Below are 16601 nucleotides of genomic sequence, written 5' to 3'. Positions count from 1 at the left end.
GGTGGTGAGAAGAATTCATGATCAGGGAGGCGTGCTCTACTTATCGTCAAGAAATGCGAGCAAGTTAGCACCGCATTGGCAGCGTCGGCTGTATGACTGATCGTAACATGGGTTCTGAGACGCAATTTTAACATTCCAGCTATCTTGGTAAACAGGTACGTCAATACATTTCTTGGCAGGGATTTATGAAGGATCAATAGTGGTGGAGTATACGAACCTAGGTAACGTGTTCAGGTGCGCGGCTGATTGGTTTCATGGTTGTCCGGTGATTTGCTGTCTCGAAGTACGAATAGTTCTTCCATGCCTACCCAAAGGCTCGCCGTAGGATTACTTATTCTGAGTGGGTCTCGCTAGGCGCAACATGAGTCGAGTGGCTCCTCGAGTATCACTGTAACAAAAGCACGCCCGCATCGTTCTTTCGGGCCGAAGCGCATGAAGTGCAAACCCTTTCCGGGTTCTCGGCATCTACCCTTAATAATACAAGGCATAGAATTCCCGACTTCTAATAGGACACCGCTCTAATAGTGCACTCGGTTCACCTGCCGAGGGAATGTGGGATTGGGGCATTGCTGTGCGGTCCCTCGATACCGCGGTGGCTCAACCACGTTTCAAAACCTTGGAAGAAGGGGCGCGCTCGCCACAATTGCGCCGAGAATGGACAAAGGACAATTGTAGTGATGGCCATGAAAGCATGAACGAGGATCCGTTCTATCATCAGTTCTTACTTATTTATCTTGTTTCCACATCCGGTTCTGAGCAGTACCCAACTTCCGCTCTTTAATCCTTTGGTGCACCTGGCTTTTACAGTCAATTCTGTCGTTACCTTCGCTCTGTCTGAGCTATTTCGAAACCTGAAGCCGTCATGCATTTCTCAGTCGTCCTCTCCGCACTTCCCATCCTCGTGGGCTCCTTCGTCAACGCCGACCTCCACAGGGAAGGTCTTTGTGTCGATGAAGTCGGCGGACAATACGTGTACAACGCCGACGCAACAACAAAGGCATGCGACGCATATCTGAATCGCAACACTGGCGACCAGCAATGGGATACATGTGCCGATTGCAAGATGGTGAGACATACAAGAATCCCTCCATGAACCCTTCGCATGCTAACATTGTGCAGACCGAAGTCGGCAAGCTCAACCTTTGTCAATCGCTAGGGAATCACATCGGTGGTGATGAGTTGAACTATTACTGCAAGGAGAATGGCGCTGGCAATTCATTAGCCTCATAAGCTGCGGACAAGGAAGAATAGCTTTCGTGAACAGCAGTGACTTTGCTGTCGTCGTGTTGCGTCAGAGGTCGATGTATACCGTCCTGCAAAGTTTTACCAACCACGATTAATTTAATTCGATAACAAAAGGCTTATGACACGGACGTACCATTTTGCATGGGCTCATATGCTCATCTCCATCGTAGCGTTATGTTTCAAATGTCCCAGCTTACCTGCAATGACTACAAACTAAAGTGCGAATTGCTAAACATCTAGTCCGCTGGTGTTCTATAACGCAATGTTACAGCAGCTACAGTGACCGATAGGAAAACGCTTCGGTGATGAAAAGCGATGAGACAGCAACTATTGCCTTGGAACGAGCTCACTAAATTCACTAACCGTAGCGAGAAAGATGAACGGAAATCGGATCTATCAGTTGTCTAGATCATGGACTTAGACGCGATTTTGACGACACTGAAGTTCCAGCGCGGAAAATGTACACGGATGCTTTTGCTGTTACAGATAGTGACCTCGTCAATTGTAAGACCAACGAGATTCCCAACAGTCTTTCCCATATGTCCGTAATCGGAAGGAAATATCTCGACCTCGTCGCCGTATTTGAGCTTATGTGAATTGTCATCGATGAATGTAACGTTTTCTGGTGAGGTAGAAGTGCCAAGAGTTCGTTGTGCCATAGTATTTCCATCCAGCGTTTTGAGCATTGGCATTCTCTTCCTTTTCTTTTCCAGTTGTGCCACAAATCTCTCTACCCACGAAAATACTCTCGGATACGTCTCAGCGTTGAAGTAACGCGCGGGAAGACTGTCCTTCATAGTGGGCTCCGACATCAACCACTTGAATGGCCACACACAATCAATATCTGCTAGCGAGGGTTCTTGTGTGTTCAAAATCCACGCCCTGCCATCGGCAAGGAAAGTAGACTCCAACATGTCAAAAGCGAGCTGCAAATGCTGCGTGCCATCGGGCCGCCCCATCTCCATATCATCGGCGGTGAAGCGCCTTCCCATGAGCTTCTGACGATCATCTACAAAGGCTTCATTCGATAGGAAGCTTGTCTCCTGCCAGTATGGTATCATCCTCACGGCGTTGGCGAAGATGCCGCCGTCGATTGTCCAGTTTTCGAAGAGCTTTCTGATACCAACATCCATTGGCGTGGAAGGTGAGAGAGCGCTGTTGGGGTACAGAGACTCTAGCTTGGAGATGATGAATCGAGAATCGCAGTATATGTCCTTTCCGATGATCACGACGGGTATCTTTCTGTAGCCGACGCCCAGCAGTTCAAGGTCTTCACGCGGCATGAATGCCGGCTGGATCTAGATGACTTCTTAGCTGACGCAACTGAAAGAGACGGAAATGATGTACACATTCATCATAGGGTATACCGCGAAGCCATAGATACCATAATACCCGGTGCGAGAAGATGGAGCCTTCGTAATGGAGCACGATTGGCTTGTCGAGAGAGACCATGGTTGTTGAATGGTATTTGTTCGAACAGCGTGGAATGTTGTTGCAGACGCGTAGTGACGTGGAATATATCTTGAACAACGGTAGGGCGGAACGTCTTTCCATTACCCCACCCCATGACGTGAGGCGCGGCGCATCTCCGTAGCTATCGAGCAACGGGAATCTTTGAATGCCACGGGATGTACAAGCGAGCGTCTGGCCGTGATCGTTGCAGTATTAGCGTCATGACGACGGTCGAGCAAGCTGCCGTACAATACCAATCTCGCATTGGGGAGGTGCTGCGATACAGGCTAGTTGGCATGCTTTTCGAATGGCCCATCGCAAATGATACCGACACCTCCAAAGCGACAAAGCATCAATCTTTCGACGTGCCACCTGGGATTATGCTCCGTTGTTCTGTGTGCTGCCACCATTGTTATCCCACGCCAAGCGTTGCCGACCTGCGCGCACGCCCGGGTGCTGCAAGCACTGCAAGGGTGGCTTAAAGCAACCCCGCATCCCCCACACCACTCCGGAAGAGACATTATCCTGCACGCATCGAAACGCGCTGCGGCCGGCGATAGATGCGTGTCCGATAGAACGTTAGTCGAGTACGGCGACGACGCGCCTGCACACGTCAGTTCCGCTGGGTCGACTCGTCTTCGCAGCTTGACTTTTGTCTTGCCTTTTCCGCCACGACTTGAACCAACGCCAGCTATGCCACACAAGCTCGACATCTTAGTCGTGGGCGCTGGGCTCTCTGGACTCGCCGCAGCGATACAATGTGCCTTGTCAGGACACTCGGTGACGGTATTGGAGGGCGCAAGGGAGCTGGCTGAAGTATGTGCTCACGTCTACGACACCAGATGGTTGCAATCGGTGTCTATACTAACCAGCATTCCAGATAGGCGCAGGCCTTCAACTTACACCTAATGCTACACGTCTCCTTCTGAACTGGTCTGTTTACGACACTATCCGCGATCGTGTCTGCGAGCCCATCGCACTGACTGTCCACAACTATCGCGGTAAGATACTTGCGCACGAGGCAGAGTTCGATGCGAACATCCGCCGCAAGTACGAAGCGCCATTCTCCGACTGCCATCGCGTAGATCTGCAGCAGGCCATGGTCAAGCGAGCGCAAGAACTGGGCGTGATCGTAGTACTGAACGCAAAAGTAACGACTATAAATCCGGGCTCGTTCACCGGCGATAGGGCGCGCGTGACAACCTCGGAGGGCTAGAACTAGGGCGCCGATCTTATAGTCACTCTTCCAGGACGGAACGAATCCCTAACCACCTACAGGAGATCTGGCATATCGCATCGTGCTTCAACTTGATCAGGCCAGCGGATCGAGGCGGAGAAAAATAGTGCGATGACCCGCATATTAGTTCTAGGCGGGCCCTAACGCACACGCTATAGCATACAGCATGCGCGGCGGTGACATGTATAACCTAGTCTCGCTCCTTTCTAATAATCTGTAAGAGGGTGTCGCGAAGACTAAGAGCAACTTAGACGAGACGAGAAATTTAATTTATAGATAGGACCTAGTGTAAGTTACTCTACTTATCGCATGTTACAACTAGAACGCATACTTACTATTAACATAGATTAGCTTAGCTACTTAGGTGTGTAGAAAAGGTTTGCAAGTAGAAATTAATGCATTAAGTGGAAATAAGCTTCTAAGTTAATGCGCAGCATAATCTTGCGCTTATTAGAGACTTCTACTAACTAATACTTTCTTATTACGCTAAGAGCGCAAACTCTTCTATTAAAGACAGCGCTATTCTAAAGCTCTTACTAGCGCTAGAGCACTTTAATTCTTAAGATAGACTAGTAGATACACTATAGTTATCTATAAGAAGCTATTCTACTATATAAAGTAAGTTTATAAAGTAATTACGTTACAAAGACTCTATTAAACTCTACGTATTCTAGCCTTGCTTTACGTATATATAATGTTTTACTACCTATCTAGAAAATTTATAGTATTCGTAAACTATCTTTAGCTTAAATATATTATGTATATATTCTTAACTATTTTATTAAATAGTAACTAACTACTCTATAGATCTATATATAATAGCTAAGCTAATTTAAGTAGCTTTAATATTTTGTTTAGCTAAGATATAGGTACCTAATATAGCCTAGTACTATGCTTAAGACAGCGTATTACGCTTAGAATCTCTCGCTTGCCTTTAGATCTATATAGTAACTTACGCTTCTAATATTATATAGCTAATTAATAATACTACTTCTTCTTTACTACTACTATTAATACTACTATTATAGATATTATAAAGAGTATAGAGTTTATATAGCGCTAGCTAGAAAGCTAGCTACTAGAGAGAGAAGCTTTAGAGTCTACTTATCTATTACTAATATAAGCGTAATAGCTATAATCTTATACACTAGTAGCTACTAGAATTACTTCTATTCTATACGTAGTGTTATTAGAGTAAATATCTAACTAGAAAGTATTATATCTAAAAGAAGTTATAAATAACACTAAGAGTAGTGTTCTAAGAGATAGAGTTTAGTATAAGAAATATTCTACTAGTAAGAAGTATAGTATTCTCTTTATGTAAGACTTTACTACCTAAGAGTTAGAGAAATACTTTATTAATAGAAAGAAAATTATTCTAAATACTAAGAGATACTAGATCTAGTAAGAGAGAATCTAGATAGAGAATAGCTATCTCTAACTTTAAATTTAGTATATTTTTATAGTATAAGAATACTATATAATATGTTTATACCTAGGTACGTCTATAGCTTTTAAGTTTATATAGAATATACACTAACTTAGCTCTTTTACTATAGTAAGTAAAGCTATATTTATATACTACTATAGATTTAATATTCTAGATAGTCTTAAGTACTCTTATCTATATAACACTTAACTATATATAAATTCTAACTACTTATATACTAAAGATAAGATATCTAATAACTTATAATAGTAATATTAAAAGCTTTAAAATTATAACCTTTTAATAAACTACTTAGAAAAGTAGTATCTTTATCTTTTTTTATATATCTATAGTATTTATATTTACTATATAAGTAGTATTCTTTAAAAGGTTTCTAGTAGTAATAAAATACTCTTAGAAGATTAGAAAGAGATTATACTTATTAGAGCGTAAAGGTACTTTACTAAAAAGTATAGAGTATATATAGACTATATATTAGTATAGAAAGTGTACTATAGCTTATATAAAAAGTTTAATAATATAGCTAGAAGTATTTATAGATAAAATTACTTTACTTTCTAGCTACACTAGAGAGTAGTATTTTAAATCTTCTTAAGGTATAAAGCTTATATAGGCTCTAGAGGTCTACGCTATCTATCTCTTATAGAGCTTCTATTAGCTATAGTTTTTACTTATACTTAGATACGCTTATATATATAAGTAATTATATTATATCTTATACTATACGCGTAATATTTACTTCTATCTAAAGTATTACACTACGCGCGCGTATATATATTACTTCTATCTAAAGTTTTAATATTTCTTACTAAGACTTAGCTTCTAGCTATAATAGTAACCTAACGTAAGTATTATATTAATTTTTTTATTAGAGAGTATATCTCTAATAGCTAGTAATATTACTTACTATATATATATAATTATAATTTATTAGTAAACTAATAATTTTATAGCCTATAAACTAGTTTTAAAAAAGTAAAGTTTATTACTAGTACACTAAAGAATATATAACTAAAGGTTTTAGTACTTTAGAAATAGATAAGCTAAAGCTTAGAGTCTTAGTACTACTACTTTTAAAGTAGTTAAAGCTTTTAAATTTAAACTAGCTATAAAGCTATTTTAATACTAAACTACTTTATAAAAGAATTTTAATACTAATTTCTAAGAAAATTATAATATAATTATATATACTTATTAGCTTATAACTAATAGAGTAATATATTTTAAAGTTTATAATTAGAATATATATTCTAAAATCTTAGTAAAAGTATACTTCTTCTATTTTATAAATTACTCTTAGAAATCTAAAGATATATTAATATAGCTTAAATCTAATACTAAACACTATACTAGTACTTTAAATAGTTTATAAGTTTTCTAGATAATTATAAGTATAAAACTAATCTCTTACTAGTTATATTACTTTACTTACTAAAGCTCTACTAAGTTACTTTATTATTATTTAATTACTTTTCTTTAAATTATATTACTATTACTACTTATTTCTCTAGATTCTCTTAAGATAATTATAAAAGATAGTATTATAGTAAATTTTATAACTTTCTTTATTATTTTTATAACTACTACTATTATATATACTATTTCTACTATTATATTATAGTAAGTATAAGGTATTTAGAAAATATATCTATATTAAGATTACTATATAGAGTTACTAGACTACGTTTTATTACTCTACTTTATATTAATATTCTACTATAATATATACTATTAAAAACTACTTTACTAATAATATAGTACTTACTAAAGCTATTAATAGTTATTATTTTATAAGTTTTTTATAAAAGTATATAATATAAGTAGATTCTACTATTATTTTTTACTAGAACTTTACCTTTAATAATCTTATTAATAAAATATAGCGCTTTTTTTATAACTTAAATCTAGATATTATAAAGTACTTAGTAGCTAAAGCTTTATATATTACTAAAGTTCTAGAAAACTTTATTAATATATTAATAATTAAGTACTTTCTACTAAGTATAGATACTATTTATATATACTTTACTATATATATAATTAAAATAGAGTTAGAGCTATACCTTAGCTATATAATATAGAGTTAAATTTACTTATAGTAGTACGTCTTAGCGAAGATTTTTAAAAAAAGTAATAAGAAATAAAATAATAAAAATAAAGTATTTATAGATTATCTTTAGTAAGTAGATATTATTATATAGATAGTAGTAGAATTAGAGTTCTACTAAAGCTAGTAAAAGTATAACTATAGAATAGTTACTATATTATAGTTATTAGATACTTAGTAGATAAAGATAGTGTTATAGTTATAGTTAATAAAGAATTAATATAGTAAGTTCTATTAGCTATTACTATATATTATAATATTTCTAGTTATTCTTAGTTATAGTATAAGCTAAAAAGTTATATAGGTAAGTGTAGAGTTAGTTTATAGATCTACTAGTAATAACTTTATTACTAATATATTAGAGCTAGAGATAATTAATAATTAGAGATATTTAAGTATATTATAATTATTATACTACTAAAGAAAGTTAGAATAAAATCTCTAGCTATATATCTAAGAGCTAAGTAATTATATATCTAAGATAATATAATTATAACTACTTTCTAACTTTAATATATAAGCTTTTACTAATAGTTTATTAAGCGCTATTTCTCTATTACTCTTCTACTTACTAAGTTAATTAAGACTAAAGTTATACTAGATATTAAAAACCTTAGTAGTAAAGATTATACTATTTATAATCTACTAGTATAGATCTCTAAGTGCTAGAAAGCTTTTAATACACTAAAAGCTATTCTTTATAAAAAACTAGTACTTTAATATTTAAACCTCTCTAAGTCTATTTATATTACTACTAATATATCTATATAGACTACTAGTAGAGTTATAAAGTAACTTAATAGCTAGAGTATTTTATAACTTATAGCTTTTTTCTCTAAGAAGTACTTATCTATAGAATATAACTATAATATTTATAATTTTAAGCTTATAGAAATTATCTAGGTATTTAAAAAATAGAAGCCTAAACTTATAGATTCTAGCTACTTTATTATAGTAGTAACTAACTATAAAAACTTAGAAATCTTTATAACTACTAAAACGCTTACCTAATATTAAGTCTACTAGTTTTTATTTTTATTCTAGTTTAACTTTAAGATAACTTATACGTCTAGAATTAAGAATATTAAAGCTAATATACTTAGTTACTAGCTCTAAAATATATTTATAGACTCTAAGAATTTACGCTATACTATTACTTCTATTATCTTAGAGCTAAAGATACTTTTAGTAGATATATAGCTAGTAATTACTACTACTTTTTATACACTAGCTTCTACTATATAATTTAATTTCTTTTTAAATCTAGAATAGTAGTATATTCTTTATATAGCTTTTATAAATAAGAACACTATTTTTAATAATAACTTAGATACTCTACTATCTAAAAATACTTATAATTCTAACTTTTTTACTTATAAAGATAACTTTAACTTTACTAAAGATTTTTAGCTATAAAACTAAGCTATCTAAATAGTTCTATAAAAATAGCTACTATTTTAGTATAACTAAGTTTACCTTAGTTAGTACTAGACCTAGTTATTAAATTTTTATTAATATAACTAGGCTTTATATTACTAGAGACGCTAGACTTTAGAGGTAGATTTCTAACCTATACTATAATTATAAAATTACTAGTTATAAAAGTCTCTAGTTTATACTTTATTTAATATATAATTTCTACTACTAGTTTAGAATAAGCTAGTCTATTATATAGTATTATAATACTTATACTACTTATAAATATATAAAAAGTCTATAGAATAGAAAATATAGCTACGTATAACTACTTTCTATTCTCTATACTTAATAGTTAGATCTAACTATTAGTTTTATTTAAAATCTACTTCTATTCTACTTTAATAGTAAAGAGTATTAAAACATTTTAGTTATTATTAATTACTTAACTAAATATAAGCTCTTCTACTCTACTTATAGAAAAACTACTTATTAAACTTTATACTACTTTATAAATATATTTTAAAATTATAAGCTATTTTTTACTATTATATCTAATTATAATACTAACTTTATAGCTCTATTTTAGAGATATATCTACTAAAGATTAAGAATTAAATATATTCTATTTACTACTTACTACTCTAAAATAGATAGATAAACTAAGCGCGCTAATTAGTTTCTTAAAACTTATCTCTAGTAATATATTAACTATATATAAGATAACTAAACTACCTAGCTATATATTACTAAGTTTTAAGTAAATAATATAGTTAATTTAAGTATTAGTATACTTTTATTTTTTATAAACTTAGGCTACTACTTCTATAGTAGTATCTATCTAGTTAAAGATATTAAAGCTAATCTTTCTTTATCTATTTAGAAATAATAATTATAAACTAAGAAAATAATAAACTACTATAGTAACTTAGTAGTCTATTTAAAAGAATAACTTTTATACTTATAGTAAAAATAAAGTACTTAAAGTAATTCTACTTACTATATAGTTTTACTATACTTTATAAATAATAAAGTTTATATAAGTATAACTAACTAGTAAACTAGCTAGTATTCTAAGAAACTTATATATTAATAGACTAGTCTCTATATAGTTATCTATATTATCTATAAGAGATATATATATAAATTAAAGCTTTTTAATAAAATACTTTATAATAGTATATTTCTAGTTTTCTATTTCTAACTACTATATCTATTAGCTACTAATACTCTTTCTAATTAAGCTTATACTTAACTAGTTAGTGTAGAAGTAGTAAATAGCGCTAGTAAGTATTATAAAAAGTAGCTTATTAATTTATTTAAGAATATAGCTTTACTAGAAGTAAATAAAATTTAAAAAGAGTAGGCTTATCTAATTAAGTAGACTAATTTCTCTAAAGTCTTTTAGTATATAGCTAGTAACTATCTTAGTTACTATAATACTAAACTTTTTTACTAGAAATTCTCTAATAAGCCTAAGCCTTTTAGTCTTAATATACCTCTAGACTAAATCTTTCTACTTAAAGATATTAGTAATTAGAAGCCTAATTATACTAGTAGTAATAAGATTTTAGTATAAAAGCTTCTAAAGAGGCCTATATATATATAAAGTAAAGGCTACTTTTACGTCTACTACCTAAACTCTATACTATTAATATATACTATATCTAATTATTAAGTAGCGCTATAGTTAACTATTAATATCTTAGTATTTCTACTTTACTATCTTAAGTCTTCTAGAATATAGCTTTAATTAAAACGCTATCTTTTATAAAGTATAGAAATACTATTTAGCTTATATTTTACGTTCTAGAGTTAAGATAGTAAAAAATATCTTAGAGGTACACTTTTTTATATAAGAAACTATATAGATATATATATATCTATATAAACTATAAGCTATTCTCTCTAGGCCTAAGAGATAAAGTCTATAGTATACTTTTTTTAATATTAAGTAATTATATAATAATATACTTACGTAATTATATAATAATATATTACTATATTAGACTTTAAACTACTACAGCTTTATTACTATAGTTTTAGGTATATAGAGTAGTAGTATTTACTTATTACTTAGCACTTAGTACTTAGTATTTAGGTTTATAATTTAATTATATTATTATAATATAGATATAACTACGTAAATACTAATAATAATAATAATAACTTATCTCTTTCTCTTTCTTACTAATACGCTCTACTAATCTACTCTTTTATATTAATACCTACTATATCTATTAATTCTTCTAACTCTTTATTATTATTCTCTACTATATATTATTAAAGTTACTTATTATAAGCGCGCGCGCGCGTCTATATTAGTTAACTAATTTAATCTAGAGTTATTCTAGAAGATAAGAAAAGAGTTTATACGCTTATAAAGAGAAGAGCTTATACCTATAGAATAATAGTCTTTACTTAAGCGTAGAAGCTTAGAAAGTTTATAAATAGAGCGCTCTAGTAAGCTATAGTAGATATAATAAGCTACTACTACTACTAAGGCTCTAGATTAAAGCTATTAGTAAGACGCTACTTTATACTATATAGCTTCTTTAGCTTCTACTAAAGATAACTACTCTTAGCTATATTATCTTATACTAAGTATTATAAAAGCTTAATACACTAGATACCTATAATAATATACACTATAGAATAACGCACTAGGTTAAGATAACTTAGATTTAGCTAGAACATATTCTAGAAGTCTAGATAATAGTAGATCTCTTTAAGTTAGAGCGCGAACTAAATAATAGTACTTACTAGAATACTAGTATAGGTTATATATCTCTAGGTTCTATTATATTAGATACGTATATTTATTATAGTAGCTATTTTAATATATAGTAGCGTTAAGGTTTTTTTATATACTAGAAAAAGTTTATAGATATTAACTTTTATATATAAATAGGCTTTATAATTATACTCTCTATAACTATAGAAATATCTATAGCTATATTATAGTGTTAGCTTATAAAGTTATCTATTTCTATAGTTTATTTCTCTATAGTTATCTAAAGCTCTATAATTTTACTACCTAAGTTAACTAATATATACGTAATAAATTACGTTACTACTAGATAGATATAATATTAGAGCTAGAGATAATTAATAATTAGAGATAATTAAGTATATTATAATTATTCTACTTATTATACTACTAAAGAAAGTTAGAATAAAATCTCTAGTTATATATCTAAGAGCTAAGCGATTACGTGTCTATAATTAGATAATTATAACTATTCTCTAACTTTAATATACTCTCTAGAGTAGTAAGAGTATTAATCTACTCTACTAAAACTAATTCTATTAAATCTACTATAATTAGTATACTCTAGTAGAGTCTAGGCTTAAGAATCTAAAGCGTAGTAGTAGGTTACAGCCTAATTAAGCGTTTAATTATACTTAACACTAATAGTAGTAAGCTTACACTTATTTAAATAAAGCCTAATAGCTTAGAAATTAACTCTATTAGTTTAAGAATTACTTTATAATAGTCTAGAATATATTTAATAGCTATAGAAATCTAGGTATCTAACTAGTAAGAGATAATTCTAATAGTAAGATCTAGGCTTCTAATCTCTTCTAGATAAGCTTTATAGTATAATTAATAGCTTAATAAGCTACGCTAGCTACCTATATAGGTGCGCGCTTAAGCTAAGATTAGAGACTTTATAATAATAAGTTTTCTAATTCTTCTATTCTCTACTATAATTATCTACTTCTATATTATTAAAACGCTTAAGCTATTAAGCTAATAAAACATCTATCTAATTAACTTTTCTACTTAAGATTCTTAGCTTTTAAGTCTTAGCGCTCTTAAGCTTTACGCCTAATTCTTTACTCTACTTAATACTCTACTCTACTTACTCTTCTATTCTTTCTATTACTATAGTAAGTTCTTACTCTTATACCTAAATTAATAGCTAACTATTATAATTTAGTTTAATAACTTAACTTCTAACTCTAATAATAGCTATAAGTATTAGCGCTTTAGCTTCTACTATAATAGCGTCTTACGCTCTAATTATAATACCTCTAGTAGTAGTAATTATAATATATAAGTAAGTACTTAGCGTAATAGCGCTTAGCGTAATAGTACTCTACTTAATAATACTCTACACGTAATCTCTACCTACTTTAATTAACTCTAGACGTCTACTAATTAAGTTCTACTTCTCTCTTCTAGAATAATAGTAGCTAATAGTTTATTCTCTAGTAGTAGCTTTATATAAGGTAATTAGACTCTTAATACTTAACTATCTTAGAGCTTTATAAATTTTAATAATTAACTAGATTTAAGCTTTATAGTATTTAGTAACTCTAGTAATAATCTCTATAAAAATTATAAGTACTTAGATTTATATATTAAGTATACCTATTTAGATTATAAAGGCTCTTAGTTTAATAATAATAACCTTAATAATAATAATATCTAAAAGACTATTAAGTCTATTCTTAAGAGTAGTATCTTTATTAAGAATAAGCCTTTCTAGACTTAAAGTTTAGGCTCTTAGTAATCTAACTACGTTAAGAACTAAGGCTTTTAAAATTAAGAAAAGTAAGCGTTTCTAAGTAAGAACTATAGTTATAGTTACTTTTCTAAGGTATTTAAAGGTAAAGCTTTTAAGCCTAAAACTCTTCTAGATTATCTATACCTAGCGTATACTAGTTATTAGCGTAAGTAAGTTAGAGTAATACCTAACTATAACGCTTCTTAACATCTCTAGTGTAAGCGCTATATCTATTAGTAACTTCTTAATAATATTCTAAAGCCTAATTACTTTAAGCGCCTTTACTAAGTTATATAGTATTTATTCTATAACTTTTATAATTACTATAGAGCTAATTAAAACCTTTATAATTACTTTATAGATATAGTAGATTACTATAGTACTTAAGTAAGTTTATAATTCTTTTCTTTAGCTTTTTTTAATTCTTTACTAACTTAATAATAGCGCTAAAGCTCTAAGAATACTATTAAGTATTATAAGTAGCTTTATAAAAATCTCTACACTTATAAGAAGTAGAAAGAAAAAGCTAAAAGTAGCTCTAAGACTCTAGCTAAACTATTAAGTAAAACTTCTAAGTTCTTAAGTAAGAAGAGCTTAAAGAGTACTCTACCTATAACTCTCTATAAGTTTAATTAACGTAGTGCTTATAGTAAGTCTATACTACTAAGTAAAAGAATATAGAAGATTAATATAGGTAGTAGCTTAATAGCTCTATCTATAATTTCTACTTAGAGTTATCTACCTATAGCCTTTAATCTAATACTATAATACTTAGAATATTATTATTAGAGCTTAACCTAGTAGCTACTACTACTAACCTTCTAGCTATAGCTTTCTTAGTTTAGAAATTAGCTACTATAGAATTAGTAGTAGAATTAGTATAGTTATTATTAGTCTTAGTAGTATAACTACTAGTTTTAGTAGTGTAATTATTAGTCTTAGCTATATAATAATTATTCTTAGTATTATAATTCTTAGCTACGTAGTTATTAGTCTAATAGCTTTATATCTAGTATTATAAGTAGTAGGTTCTACTACTATACTTAGCGTCTACTAGAAGTAGCTAAGTATAATAAGGTAATAATATATACTAAGCTTAAGTAGATCTAGCTTAAGATTTATATATAGGCTTAAGCTGCTAAGACTACTTATCTATAAGCTTAGGTTAAGAATTTTAAGAATAGCTAGAATAGTAAGCTAGCTCTTAATAAGAATAACTATAAGAGTTATAATTAAAGAGATTACTACTATAGTAGTTAGTAAGTTAGTAGCTATATAGATTAGTCTAGCAGAAAAATTTAGTAATTTAGCTACTTTTGTACTTATATTAATTATTAGTAATTACTTCTCTATAACTAGGCGCTATTTAGAGTAACTAAGATCTAGCTTAGATATAATTATTCTTTATAGTAGTAGTTTAAATAAAAATCTCTCTACTTTATTTACTTCTTAAGAATTAAATATTATAAATCTTATAAGTTAAGTAGCTATTTAAACTTCTTAAACTATTATTAGGTAAGTAATTTAGTTAATCTATCTATAGATATAATTATAGTCTCTAAATACTTAACCTTAAATAATTCTTTAGTATATTTCTACTATAGCTATATATTCTAGATATTAATATATCTAAGCTAAGTGTTAATACGCTTATTCTTTCTAATAATATAGTAGTAAAACTAGTAATATAATAAGAAGCTAAATAGCTATTAGACTTAAGAGTTAGTGCGCTAGAGAAAGCTAGGTCTAAATAGTGTTTAGATAAGAATAATAACTATATATATATACATAATATAATTAATTATATTAAGTACCTATTCTAATAGAGATACTACTAATTACTCTACTATATATAGTAACTAACTAAAACTTAATCTATTTAGTCTTCTACTTTAGAAAGGCTACGCGCTACCTTTAAGTGCGTATTTTATCTACTAAAGGCTTATTAGAATAGAGGTTTAACTAGGCTTTAGAAAAGATAAAATATAATTATTATATAATATAATAGAATAAGTAATAGATAAGTATATAAGATAGAGAATAAGATAATATATAGAATAGTATACCTAAGAGATGTATAGAAGTAAACTATAAACTATAGAAACCTAATAGTATAGATACCTAAGAAGTAGGTATACTAAAAGACCTCTAATAATATAAATAATTAAATAATAATAACTACTACTTAGGCTAATAGATAATATAGCTATAGTAGCGCTACGCTAAGTAACGTAAAGAGCTAAATAAAAGGTTTAGACTAGGCTAATTACTCTTTAGAGAGCTATATAGATAGAAAATAATATAATAAAAAGTATATAGCTATATTATTCTACTAAGAATAAATAATAAGATCTAAGAAAAGTTAGAAAAGCTAATATAGAGAATCTTAATTTAGGTATAGCTAGAAAAGAAAAGACTAAATAATAAGATAGTAGTAGAAAGCTATTATAGTATATAAAAAAGGTAGTAATAGCTCTTCTAGTAAAGAATACCTAACTTTATTAGTAAGTAAATAGTTAAACTTAATTAATAGTACTTATACGTTTAATATTTACACTAGCTATTATACTATTTATAATACTTATATACTACCTTATATAAATAAGTAAAAGTTAATCTAATAAAGCTAAAGTTAATAAATAATCTAAGTTAGTTGCTAAAGTCTCTTTAAAAGCCTAATTTACTAAATAACTATCTTTACCTTTCTAAACTAAGCTTATAAAGTCTAAAGTAATACCTATATTATTCTAAGAGAATATTAAGATACTAGATATTCTAGAGTTCTTAGGCACTACTAGCTAGTAGCCTTAGGTATAACCTCTAGTATAACTCTAGAATAATAATATAGTAAAGCTTCTTTAGATAATAGCTTAGTCTCTCTAGTAGCTAAGTAATTACTCTCTAGTCTATTCTACTTAGCTTTCTCTATACCTATTAGAGATAGTTCTAGTATTTAATAGAACTAATGTTACTACGTTTCTTAAGCGCTTTAAGAATATATTAAAGTACTATAAGTTTATAAATAAGATAAAAATTAATTACTTTTTAGCGTACTATAAATCTAAGTAGAGAGCTATTATCTAAGCTTTAAATAAATATACTAACGCTCTAGTTACTAAATTCTAGAAGAAGTTTAGAGAAGCTCTTAGAAAGCTCTTTTATACTAATAACAAAGACTAA

The 16601-nt window shown here is 29.7% G+C and overlaps 3 protein-coding genes across 3 annotated transcripts; 2 read left to right on the top strand and 1 right to left on the bottom strand.

Annotated features, from left to right (window-relative positions):
- Nucleotides 1-862: 862 nt before the first annotated feature.
- J4E85_001096 (uncharacterized protein) lies at nucleotides 863-1230 on the top strand (the record flags this gene model as incomplete). Its single annotated transcript, XM_051465384.1, has 2 exons — nucleotides 863-1066; nucleotides 1120-1230. 2 exons carry the CDS (start codon nucleotides 863-865, stop codon nucleotides 1228-1230), a joined length of 315 nt encoding a protein of 104 aa, XP_051329941.1.
- A 419-nt stretch (nucleotides 1231-1649) lies between these two features.
- Nucleotides 1650-2697, bottom strand: J4E85_001095 (uncharacterized protein; the record flags this gene model as incomplete). Its single annotated transcript, XM_051465383.1, has 2 exons — nucleotides 1650-2543; nucleotides 2638-2697. The coding sequence occupies 2 exons, from the start codon at nucleotides 2695-2697 to the stop codon at nucleotides 1650-1652; spliced, it is 954 nt and encodes a 317-aa protein (XP_051329940.1).
- A 693-nt stretch (nucleotides 2698-3390) lies between these two features.
- Nucleotides 3391-3913, top strand: J4E85_001094 (uncharacterized protein; the record flags this gene model as incomplete). The annotated part of the gene is made up of 2 exons (XM_051465382.1): nucleotides 3391-3513; nucleotides 3578-3913. 2 exons carry the CDS (start codon nucleotides 3391-3393, stop codon nucleotides 3911-3913), a joined length of 459 nt encoding a protein of 152 aa, XP_051329939.1.
- Between the last annotated feature and the right edge of the window lie 12688 nt (nucleotides 3914-16601).

Source organism: Alternaria conjuncta, assembly GCF_024043145.1.
Source record: "Alternaria conjuncta strain BMP 0040 chromosome Unknown scaffold_2, whole genome shotgun sequence".
NCBI lineage: Eukaryota > Fungi > Ascomycota > Dothideomycetes > Pleosporales > Pleosporaceae > Alternaria > Alternaria conjuncta.
The sequence above is the reverse complement of the archived record's forward strand: the minus strand, read 5'-3'. Positions and strand labels throughout refer to the sequence as shown.